General features: G+C 26.7%; 1 protein-coding gene across 1 annotated transcript; it reads right to left on the reverse strand.

The window, feature by feature from the left end:
• Positions 1 to 6,704: 6,704 nt before the first annotated feature.
• LOC132930757 (zinc finger protein 569-like) lies at positions 6,705 to 12,258 on the reverse strand. The gene is made up of 5 exons (XM_060996789.1): positions 11,994 to 12,258; positions 10,048 to 11,401; positions 9,300 to 9,667; positions 8,684 to 9,222; positions 6,705 to 8,375 (listed from the first exon to the last, which is right to left on the reverse strand). Exons 2-5 carry the CDS (start codon positions 11,375 to 11,377, stop codon positions 8,216 to 8,218), a joined length of 2,397 nt encoding a protein of 798 aa, XP_060852772.1. The 5' UTR covers positions 11,378 to 11,401; positions 11,994 to 12,258; the 3' UTR covers positions 6,705 to 8,215.
• Between the last annotated feature and the right edge of the window lie 1,838 nt (positions 12,259 to 14,096).

Below are 14,096 nucleotides of genomic sequence, written 5' to 3' on the forward strand. Positions count from 1 at the left end.
CTTTTCGTTCATTTATACTACCTATTTAGTATTTATTATTATAATATATATACTTTTAAAAACAAAACGAATTGAACACTGCGTAATTGTGATTATTTTTTAGATAACAAGTTCAATAATAAATAATATTATGGTATATACTCATTTAAATTTAGTTTGATGAATGGAAATATTTATACGGTGCGGTGCATATATTTAATTATATAGTCGTATTCATATAAATATAGTTATTAATTTATATTATTATTATAAGTAGATATAATTTTAAAAATGTTTAATACCTCACTCCTATAAATTTATTATAGTAATTATGTAAAAAAAAATTCGCAACTGTAGTTACTCATAGGTCTATACAGTATAGTCTGAAATAATGAAATATCGTAATAAGTCTTTGTTCACACGACCAAAAATACATCATATTTAAAAAAATATATAAATATGGAAATGGCTATAAAATATGATGTTGGTGATGTGTCAAGTATCTATCATGTATTATTTGGGAATAGTTTGTCATGTAATACAATACACATTTAACAATTTAACTGACGTGAAATATTATATGGGCAATTTGCTTAATTAATTTGGGTCATGTAATAATATCAATAAATTATTATTTTTTTAATCTAACGAAGATATGTCAAATTGACAGTATAGGGGCTCATCGTGACGATCAGTAGCTATATAATATAATAGTTTTACATTAATAAATTTATCAATTACATCAACTTTAAAGAGTAGAACATGAAGGTTACTAATTTAATTTAAAGTAGGTCGTGTTGTTAGGACATTAACCTTCTACATATTAATATGGTGTAAGATCAGTGCTTGTTTCAGAACTCCCGGGAGGATATTAAAATTTTCGAGGAAATAAAAAAATGATTAAGACAATTTTTTTTATAAAGTTTAATTATTTATTTATTACATTAGGTACCAACATTTTAAAAATATCTATAAATATAATTTTAAATTCTGATGAATGTATTGATTTTATAATTATTTGTGTATGTATAGTGTATACTGTATACTCGATCACTAGTTTAAAAAATGGTTTTATTTTAAACTATGATGATGGTTTCGGATAAAAAAAAATTGGCCTAGTAGGGCAAACGGAAATTTTTACGCAAGTCCAGTTTTTTACCGAATCGTTTTTTTTTTTTTTATAACCGTAGTTAATTTTAATTTTCACCAAATGTTTGTATAAACATTTTTCATACATAGTGAAATTTTCTCACAACAATCCACAGTCGTGTGCTACAAAGTATTAACAAATAATAAAATGACGATCGGTGCACTAAACTACTTGTACGACGACGCTTGCTGACACGAATAACTACGACCGTTCGTATTGCACGTACCATCCGCACCCGCGTGCGTTTAATATCAAAAGAAAATACATAAAAAATGTCCGTACAATTTATACGCCTATACAGCTATACGTATGTATATACAAACCACTGCGTCCGTGTGCATGAAATAGGAAACGGGCAATACGGGCAATACGGGTGTATACGTACACGAAAAACATCGATACGTCCGCGCTGACAAAATAAAAAAACGGACGATAAATCAAGCACACAACGGCGGCTCGACGAAGACTTATTGTATTTTGTAATACACCTGTAAACGCGACGGACTATACCATCCGAGTCCGTTGTCGTACATAGACCTTATAGTAATTCACTAGAATATTATGGAATGTTATCGCTAATCGCACCAAAATAGGCAGACGCAATCGGTCCAGAATATATACATTGTTATCGATTTACCGGTAGCAATTAAATTTAATTTTTAAAAAACTTTGTTTTTAATTAAAAACCCGTGGTTTGAACTATTATACATTGTTATATTAATATTATGTAAATTTCTACTATCAAATCATTATTCATTAGTCATTGTTAATAGTTATTTCACATGTGAACATGTGTTTAACAGTTATCATAATATTTTATGTTTGTATTTACTTAATCACGATACAAAATAAAGTTTAGTTTTTCGACTATGCATGCTTTTTTCATGTTACATTTTTACTGGGACTGTAAACACAAAATAGATTTAAAATATTTCATGTATTACAATTCATAATTTGTGAATTATCATAACTTATAAGGAACCGTGTAGTGAATTGTAAAATCTTAGGTGTATGCATATTAAAATTGTACAAATTTATTACAAAATAACTCACATTTTATCATTTTCAACGAATTTTGTTAAAAAACTTCAAACGCTCATTAAAAAATTACACTAGATTTACCTTCAGTTTTTTTTTTATTTCAGTGTTAAAAACTTATAATGAATTTTACCTTAAAACATGAATTTAGGTATAGAACAAATTATTATCACACGGCGTAACGGGTATGCAATAAAGGTACAGTACTGTTGTGAATTCATGTTTTCAGTATTTCCCAAAAAAACCTTATTATTACGCACGTGCTCGTGAAGTCGATTTAAGTCAAATCAAAACTCTGAAAGAATCCACTCAGTATTATTAATTGTGCATATATAATAGATATATTAATACAGATTAATAGCCGTCTACACTGTATAATGCCTGTTCATATTTTTACGTACAACATTCCACATGAATATGTTATTATGTAACATAATAGAAACACAAATAATTATTAGAATATTAGACAGATCACAACATATAAACAAAAATGATCTGTTAACAATTTACAGGAAAAACGGACGATTTTTGTTTGAAAAAAAATGAAATCGGTTAAAATATAATATTATATAAGTCTCTTTAGTCTATACAACATATTACGCTGCGCGACAGGAATGCAACGATGACGATGACGCAGACAAGGATGGACGATACACGAAAGCCAGCTGGACGCTCTCGCAGTCGGACGTCCATGTACATATGTTTAGGATATATAATATTTATGAATTATGTACGAATAGCGAATTCACATACGAGGAGTCATGTTCGCTATTATTTGTCAATAAGTCACCGTGTATTATATGCGAGTACGTGTACATGATTTACGTATATATATTGTGTATATTGTTTATGTATGTATATACAAAAATATATATTTATGTATGTATTAAGTCCTTATATAATATGCACATATTGCACACAATTATACTATAAAGGAGGTCGTCTAATCAATCGCGAGTTTCACAACGACGACGACAAAAATACATTTGTAATTATATTAATAATATTTATTTTAATAAAGTTCATAATGTAGATTTGTTTTTAAATAATTAAATTAATTTTACTATTTAAAAAAAATTAATAATAATCAACTATTTTTTAAATCGTACCTAGGGCTATTTATGACCCATCTATCATTATTACATTATGTCATTATGATAAACGATTTTATACACAATATTACATTTTGCATGAATATAAATTATAATCATGTAGAACAATGTACCTACATGGGTATAATATTAATACTTTATAGTTATACGATAAAAATGTATTGTAATTATTTAATTATATTAACTGTTTGATAGATTTGTATTTTGAATTGTGAACTAATAACTAATAAGCCCCCCCCCCACACGAACATTTTCAGTTGGACCAATATAATCTTCTTAAAAAATATATATATATCCAATCTTATTATTACATATGTTTAGGCTTTAGTTTATTTATATCTGTGTACTTTGACATCCCTCAATGTCAGCTAGAACTCTAGAAAACAGGAAGACAGGCGTGGATCCAAAGGGGAGCCAAGGGGCCATGACCCCCTCCCCCCGTAGACTCTGCCACACTGCAGGTAAATTTTAGGATGTCTGTTTTTGCAGGAAGGTGGGAAAATAAAAAATGATGGTTTGTGAGTATATTGTAATGCAATTTCGTTTTATTGATGCCAGTTATTCCAATATGCATTTCTATGTTTGAAATAGGTATTTAATTTCTACACATATTTGATTGTCAAGTGTTATGTAACATAATATGCAAAACACAATAAACATAATGTTCTTGAAAACAAATTTGTATTGTACATTCAACACTCAAACAAACGAACTTAGATTTTGATTTTTGGAGGTGTCTATTATTTATTTTAATCCCGTGTGTGTTCTTAACCATTAATTATATTATAAAATATAAAAAAAACTCCGCTTGTGCAACTGATAAACAGTATCTCGTAATATATTATTATAAAACGCATTTTCGTTGTTACTATAATACAGTTTTTTTATTGTTGGACACGAGTGGTGCTGACGTGTCCACGACAAGCTGATCAACTTCATCGACTACAACTGCTTCGGCGGGTTTTACTAGCTTTTTCTTTTTCACGACGTTCTTTTTCCGCGGAGACGAATGCAGCAGAGCAGCGGGTTGTGTTCGCGTGGGCAACGACGAACCAGACGATTTTTCGTCATCGGCGTCATAACTCACGGTCTGGTAAACGGTACCGGGCAAGACATCGTCTCTGTGGTCCTCTGGATTTTCCGGAGTAATTGGTCTCTGTCTGCGGGACATGCCTGAGTATTTTATCAAAGTGTTATTGTCGTGAAAATTATTGGTGTATGATTATATTTGACAGCAGGACGAAATTTTGTGTGAAAAGTGTTAAAAGATAGTTTATGTATTTTAATATATTATATTATATACTTCGTAAAGTTCGAATCGTACTAATTATATTATTTATATAAAGTAGGTAGATATGTGTTAAAATAAAAACCCTCTGTCCCCCGAGCGTTTCATATTAGGTATAATATTGTAATGTTTTTTCTCTATGCCAAAATTTACGTTATATGCGATATTTATACACAACACCGCGCGTACCCATGTACAACTATATAATTCTAGCCAGCTGCATGTGTAGTAAATTTATATAATCACCTAATCATGACTAGAATATATCTACGTCTATACGGTATAAGTATGGTAAATAGATACATACTAAATAATACTAGGTAGTCTAGATATATACATATTGAATATACTACTATACATAGTGGCAGATCCAGAGGGATCGGCACCTAAAGATCATAATAAAAATTGCTAGTATTTTTTTTATAATAAAATCGCGAAAAACAAAAAAAAAAAATAAGAAAAAACGAAAATTTTTATTCAAATTCGATTTTTGAAAATATCGATTTTGTTTTTTGATTTACTCGAGCAAATAACCGTAGATACTTAAAATTTTCACGAACTTTTCATAGAATAATTTTTTATTTATAATATTTTTTTTCTAAAATAGTAGATTAGAAATTTTCGTTGGGTAATAGAAAATTTAACATGGAACTCCTCATAAGTTATTCGTTTTTAATTAAAAAATATCTAAAATCTATTTTCACGTTTTTACATTACATTTTTATAAGCGTTTAAACTTATAATTTTATTGAAATTCGTCAAAATATCAAAAATATATAAATTATTTTATAAATTAAATAAATAATATATAATATATTTTTTTTAAATTCATCAAAACTTGTTTTTCATTTGAGATTTGAAAATTTAATACAATGTTCTTTTATAAATTTATAACATATAAAATTAAAAAAAATTCTACCATGAACTTATTACTTATGAACATTTGAAATACTTTTATAGCATTGGATATTTACCAACGAAATAATTATTTCACTTTAAAATATTTTTAATATTTTACTATATTCCCAAAAAAATAACAGTAAATATTTCAAATTTTCACCAAAATTTTGTATTATAATTTTAAAAATATTAAAATAAATAAAATTTAGATTCTGAGCGGAGTGTATTAATTTTACAATGATATGGTATTTTTTCTATCTTCGCTTTTGGGTAGTAAAAATTCTTTGATTTCAACTTTGGGAGTAATTTCTAGTAAAAATTTGGATCTAGTCTATACTTGGGAAGGGGGGGGGATTAAAAGTAAAAAATTTCCAGTACTTACCTTTTATAATCAAGACAAATAAAAATAAATTAAGGAAAAGCATGATTTCTTACGCTAAATCCGGTTTCATCAAAAATAGATTTCTTTGTTTTATTATAATTCAAAAATGAATCGTCGTAAAATCTTTTAAAATATTCACCAAGTGTTCAATGTATTCATATCATTTTATATAAAGGTGTAATTTTAAAAAAATCTCATTTTGAGTTACTTAAAACAGTTGTAGATGCTTGAGAAATTAATACAGATACTTCATAATAATATGTTGTTCGTTTTTCAATTAAAAAATATCAAAAATTTATTATTACAATAATTTTTTATAAATATTTAAAGTCAAAAATCTTTAAAATAATTAATTTAAACGTTTTGTAGTAAAAAATGTATAACATCTTCAATCTTTAAAACCGAAATTTTAAAATTTACATACAATGTTCTTTGTAAGTGTTCATATTGGAACATTTGGAACTAAAAAATAAACAAACATAATTGTTTTAATAATCATTTGTTGTAATTAAAATTTGGAAAAAAATGACGTATTTTAACGATGTAAATTATTTTATAATAATTCAAAAACATTATTCGTGGTGACATAAAATTTTTATGTTCACTATGAATTTTACCATACCCAACAAAATTTTTAAAATATGCAGATTAATTCTAAGAAATATCTATTTACTCTACTTATAAATCTTTTCACACTATTTAAAGTAAGGTGTTATTAAAAACGTTTAATTGCTCTAGTTAATTACAATAATATAATATGATTTAAATATATACAATTATTATTATAATAATTAAATACTTTAGTAAATGCAATGTTTTTGGGAAAAATAAATCAACCTAATGTAATACCAAAAGTAAAATAAATTACTTTAATATCTGTACTTAAAAACATATGAAAATACCTATATACTGAATGATATAAGCTGTCTTCGTTGAAAATTGTTGTACAATGATATATAACTGAATTTAAATTTACTACACCCATCACAGTGACCCACTCGACACAATATGTTCAGCAAAGCAGTATTCAATTGCCTACCTTTTTTTAAATTTTTAATTAAATGTTCTACACTTTAGGTGGCATGGTAATAAATTAAATGTTCTAGTTATCATACATTTTCAGAATTAATTTTAGGTAGTTAATTTATTAAAATGAAACAAAAACTATGATTATTTTTAAAAAATAATATAATATAATTGCATATATTATAAAATATTTTGACATTCTTATAACTTATACATTTTCTACTGCAAAAGAACCAAATTTAAAAACTAAATAAATTCTAAATTGCATTATAAGAAATTTAATATTCTCTAAATTAATAGATATATTATAAATAAAATAAATTATAAAATCATAACAAACAATGGGTAGGTTATTAAAAACATTAACTTATAACATTATTTTACAATTTTTCCGAAAATTTACCTAAAATATATTTTATCTTCATAAAATTAAAACGTTTTTATTATATTTACTTAAATAAATAATTATGTTAAACATGTACTTTTAAAACTATGGCTACAAAAATAATATATTTATTTTGTAAATTCCAATTTTAAATAAATTATAAAACATGCTTTGTATTTTAACATAAATATAAATTTAATACAGAAAAAATTTTAATTTTAAACTTCAGTATTTTTAAGGAAAATATGAAAAATTATAAATTATTTACACATTTTTTGTACGTACATCTATTTGCAAGAAATTGAAAATTACAATATAATTTTATTTACAAGTTGCATTAGTTAATTTTAATTTTAAAAATAATATCGACAATTTATAAAAACAAAAGTTGTAAAATAACATTAATATTATCATAAATAAAAAAAATATATTCGCCATGCTAAACTTAATATATATATTGCATAGGTACCTAACATATAACTAAAAATACTTAAGGTAAATAACTTAACACAAGTGCTTTGATTAATAGTAGACAATCGAAGGATACACACGAACATATAAACACACACATTTGTTCACAAAAATTGCAAGAACCCAGTCAAGTACAATTTAAATCACTATTAAAGATGAGTTGGTAATAACATATTCAATAATTAAAATAATGTATTAATATAAGAGATGGTAAATACTTAAACTGATGGTTAAAATTATTTATGTTTTTAATTTCAGAAGTTATTTATAATATTATTTATATATATAATGTCTACAGTATTGGTAATAAACAAATAAATAAGAATATAAAAATGCAGACATATTGATAAAATATGTTGAAATCACTATTATATTGGACCAGCCAATCTATAGATAAAATTTAGTTTATAAAAATTATTCCTTAAGTCTAAATCTTAAAACTATTGTTTTGTAAATTATTAATGTAGGTTAAAACTGCTATATATTAACCTTCAGTGTTTATTGTTTCTCTTGCATGATGTGTACGGACATGTTTGTTGTGATTTGACTTAGAGCTAGTTGTTTTACCGCATATATGACATGTATGAGGCTTTTGTCCGGTGTGTGTCTTTATGTGATCTGTCAGATAATAACTACGATGGAACCTAAGCAACAAAATTACAAAAAATTAGTTTTTGTTTAAATTAAACATTTAAAAACAAATGTATTAGGAAGGCATTACAAATCAAGATATTGAATAAAAAATAATTAATTTTTATAACACAATATTATGCTTGTTCATTCGTTCATAACATAGTTATCATAATAAGATGAGATTCTAAGAGTATTATTTCTGATACAGCTCTATTAATTTTTGTGCATGGAGTTACAATATTTTCATAAAAGTAAAAATATTTATCAGTTCAATATATTTCTTGATGTAATATATTATTTTAATTTTAATTTTACTCACCTTTTGCCACATTCTTTGCATTCATATGAACGATTGCCTTCTTCATGTTCTGCCATATGTCTCATACAATGCTTTTTCCTAATAAATTGTTTTCCACATTCATTGCATGTAAATGGACGAACACCATTGTGTGCACGTACATGAGCTTCCCATTCATGTTTGAGATAAAATGCACTTTTGCATTGGGTACATTTAAAAGGTTTGTGCGTACGTGACATATGAGTCCACTGATGCATTCTTAAATTCCATTTAGTCCGAAATGATCGGTTGCATATATTGCAAGAATAAGGTCTTAAATCTTTGTGAATAAGCATATGAGTAGCAAAAGATTTACGTAAAAATGTATTATTACATATATGACAGGTCATGTTTTCAAAATCACGATCTTTTGTAGGTAAATATGATGAATCATGTGAACGCCTTATATGTCTAGTCAATGATGTTAAATGTACAAAACGTTCTGAGCACCATGGACATTGTTTTGGTTTATCTTCGTGAGTTTCCTTATGCCATGCAAGCTTTTTTAAAGAATGAAATACCTAAAGAAAAATTATAAACAATGTATTGATAGAGGAATATAAATGATTTATTAATTTATTTATTTTTATTTACTCACCTCTCCACAATGACAATAAAAATCTTTTGGAGTTCCATTAGCTTGATGTTGTTTACGAATATGACTATTTAAATTTGATTTGCAACTAAAAGCTTGATCACACATAGAACAAGAGTATGGTTTTATATTGAGATGTCCATTCATATGATCTTGAAGTTTAACACGACTGACGAAACATTTATGACATTGTTCACAGACATATGGCTTAATTTGAAGATGACGTTTCAAATGTGTGGTTAAATTAAATTGGGAATGAAATTTCCTTGAACAGAAACTACATGTCAATGGATGAACATTTAGTATATGTTCTCGAAAATCTGTTATCATAGGAAATACTATGTTACATGTTGGACATAGATTATTCTTATCTGAAAAAATAAAATTAATAATATAGTTTATTAGTATGATTTTTTTTTTTTAACCAATATAATTATGATTAAATAAAATATATTTTGTTTAACAAAATATGTTTAAAATTATTATGCAATAATGGTTAAGATTTATGATAATGATGTTTAAATAAGTATTAATGTACCTAAATAGTAAATACTACATAAAAATGTTTGTACTTAAATTATGCTAAAATATTCATTTAGAGAGCGAAGTTTAATTTTTTATTCTTAGTTGTTTAAAAATCAAATCATTAAAATATAATAGTATTTGTTAAAAATTTAAATTGTTTATTGTATTTTATATTAATTTTTGTCTTATTTGTTTAATATAACTGTAAGTAATATATATTAAGTACCTTTATGAGTATCAATAAAATGCAATGTCATATGAATATAATTTTCGAAAGGTTGATTGCAAATGCCACATTCCACTTTCAAAGTAGTTGGTTGATCCGATTCATCCAAATCAGTTTCTATTTTTTCTGTAAATGGCTTAATGTACATCAAACCTTTCTTCACGCCTTCTTCATTTTTATGCTCTTCATTAATATGTGCTTTACGTGACTTAACATCATTGAACTTTAATTTGCAATACGGACAAATTAATTTTCCTAAAAGTGGTTTTACTTCTTTTTTTTCTATTATTTCTTTAGTATCTTCTTTAGGGATTTCTTCTCTGTTTTTTAAACACATTAAATTTCTAGCAGCAGTACTTACTTCATGTACAGTATCATCCCATGCAGTACTAGTTTGAGGCAGAATATCATCACTACTTTTCATTGTCCATATAGATGCAAGTATTGGTTCGGGGGGTTCTAAACTCTCTTGGCCAGATAATTCTCCATGAGCTGGCATAAGTTCATCAGTTTGAATATCTAAAGTTAAATTATGTTCTTGATGGTTTGAGGATAAATATTCTGGATGTAGCTCCATTGTAGTAAGAGTACTATATTGAGGAGGGTTAAGTTGAGGATCTGGATCAGTATGTGATATACGAGCATTTTCACTGGAGTAAAAGTAATGTGACATATATTCTTCATTTTCAAGTAAATTACCATTTGATTGAAATGGATCATTAAAATGACCTGCTACAGATGAGCCTGTTTCTTCCGACATTTCATGATGTTGAGTTGAATCATTTGATCCTCCTTGAAAACCACCATTACTGCAATCTTGTTGGTCTTCAAATTCTGGAGGATAGTCATCCTCAAAAGTAACATTGTTATCTTCAATATCAATGTCATCATCGGGATGATCTTCAAGAGCATCTCGTAGTTCTGAAAGTGCTTGACTATTTTGGCTTTTGGGTGATGAACAAATGTTAGGACTATTTCTATCCTCATTATTAAGACCAGAATTAACAGCATCTGATATATTGAAGTTAGTTCTGCTGGTTTCATTAACCGCTTCTGATACATTTAAGGTATTTTTATTTGCATTATTAACTCTATCTGGTATAATAAAGGTGTATCCACCTTCTGATGAATCTGAAGATGAGCTACTGTCATCTGATAGGTTTTCTTGATCTGATTCTGATGATTTGTCTGATTTTGAAGGAGATATTTGATTGGTTAGGGTTAATAAGGCTTTTATGACTTGTTTTTTTGGATGTGTATGCAAATGAACAGGAAGAGATATTCCTGGGCGTAAGTACAATGTGCAAACTGGACAACATGATTGACTCATATTTTTTCAACAACGATTTTCAGTCTAAAATAAAACAATAAAATGATAAGTTTTAAAATTATAATATCTATCTAAATAATAATATGTAACATCAAATTATTTATTATTAAAAAAAAAGAATGTTAATTAAAATTAAACATAACTAATTTAAACTTAGAAATTGTTCATGTTTATTCTACTATTGTATTAGTCACCTTATTGTGTATTGCACTTACATATAATTATAATATGATCAAATTATAAAAAATAAATAAATAGATATATCGGTAAATTGAATAATATCAAGATAAAATTATATAAATTGAGTGAAATATTACTATTACTACTCAATCAGTCAAATCAATTCCATTGAAAGTAGGTAACTGCAAAACCACCAAGGCACCAATTATTGAGAACAGTTTGTCGTAATCAATTGAGAAACATAGGTATACAAAATCTATATCTACTGCCTACTAATCAGTATTCACTACATATAATTGAGGTTCCCAGCAATAGAGTAGAAATAGTTCGAAACAGATAACATATCAAGTATTAACCCAGCAGAAGAAAAACGAGACAAATTATTTTTTCACATTTTCTATAGGTACTAAAATAAAATCGAAATGATTCACTTTACCTTAATAGAGTTGAGGAAGAATAATGGAACGATTATGGCCGTAACGGCCACAGAATGGCCTGTCGGGCGACGATAAAACGGTGTTAAATTAAGAAAACGTCAGAGCCGTTTCCGAATAATGTTACAAAATACAAATTACAAATTACGATTGCTTAAGACCTACACTAAAAACTAATATTTATTAAATAATATATATATAACATATACATGATAATATATATGTATATCAATTAAAAAATGTAATTTTTTTTTACAAATTTACATGATGGAGAAAAGAAAATATCAATAGCGAGCAGTGTTGCCACATTTCCAAGGCCGACGTGTCCAAACAAAATGCAGAATTGCCAAGCTGTTAGACCATTATTTTTTCGTTGATACATCGATTTCTCGATAAAACGAAGCGCCCAACATTGCCAGTTCAATTGAGTCAGTAAGTTGACTGAGTTAAGTCTTGAGTAATAGTAATGACTAATGAGTAATGGATATAATATATGATAAAAATTATATAAAGTGAAACTTCTTTATTCCTGTATTTTCATTGTGCATTTATATAACGGACTTCTGTGTTTGGCTTTTATTAGTTTCTCGCATACATTTAAAGTTCGGGGCTCTAATTTTACAAGTCTTTTTTAAACGCTCGAAAGACTTGTATGAGATGGCCTCTAAATGAAACATTTTTGGGAACCATGACCTCCACTGTTAATTATGACTTTATGAGTAATATTATCTCCATTTACAAATCAAATGAGTTATAATAATTATTCAACGATTCATCCCCGATAAATGTTGCTTATACATCGTCCCCTCATCGGTATAGCGTTTTACAGACTTACAACAGTAGTGTACTAGTGTTACCATAGATTATATATTTATATACCTAGGTACCTAAAGGAGTATTACCTATTAAATAATGCAATAATGTCTGTTACGATAATATCCGATTTAGTTCACTTTTTATTTTTTTTTGGTCTATAGAATAAATTATATTATCATAATAAAAACTAGTTCACAAATTTTAAAAGGAAAAGCTACAGGTTTCCACCCCCGCCCCAAGCAATTTTATTCTTCATAATTAAATTTGATATGTACGTATGTGTATGTACCTATCAATTTGAATGACTAATGATACTAGGCCTTTTTATCTTATACCCACAACTCACAAGACAAAAATAAAAATCGAATTTCGGACATTGTTGATTACTAATAAATTATTTAGAACTTCTAAAACTTTATTAAATATTTTTTAAGTTGTTAATAATTAACTATAGGTACGCATGTTAAAAGATAATAAATTCTATGTACAGTAATTCTCAAAAAATATTCAGCTCGGAAATATAAAATTAAAATTGCATGCTTTAATATTCCAAAAATAAAAAAAGTTTGATATGACTTTAATTTGCCCAGAAAAAAAAACAAAGAATTAAGAGCTGTGACGCGACTGGCATCTGCATATTTGAAATTGAAATCAATTAATTTAACGATTTATTACAAATATTTATTTATTTTGCTCATTATTTATACATGTTGACCATGTTGTAACTTGTATTATATATTCATTAATTAATTTAATACATATTTTAATTAAAGATAAAATATAACTATCGTATAGTAAATACTAAATTCAGGGGCGAATAATTATTGGCCTATCGGGAAATCCAAGTACCTATCATTCTGATGGTCGATCTTTTTGTGGGACTGTAATAATATATTATTTCATAAATAATGATATTTTCAAATGCAAATATGCAATGTTTTCGGTAAAAATTAATACAACCTATACTGTATTAATAATGTTAAATTAAATTACTTAAATAAAGATATAACAAAAACTCATGAAATATGGATACTTGAGTACCTATTTAACATAGTTTGACTAACCATCTCCGCTCAAAGTCAAAATTGTTTTTCGTATACAATGACCCACCGGTCCCACCGGACACTTTATGTACAGCCGAGCGGTACCCACTTTCATAACTTTTAGTTTTTGGAAATCATTTAATTAAATGTATTCATTATATATAATGCAATAATAGGTATATTTAGCCATGAAAGTACACTACAAGTGTTAGTAAAAAAAAAAATCATTCTAGAATGTTATAAAAT

Source organism: Rhopalosiphum padi, chromosome 4 (genome assembly GCF_020882245.1).
Source record: "Rhopalosiphum padi isolate XX-2018 chromosome 4, ASM2088224v1, whole genome shotgun sequence".
NCBI classification, from domain to species: Eukaryota; Metazoa; Arthropoda; class Insecta; order Hemiptera; family Aphididae; genus Rhopalosiphum; species Rhopalosiphum padi.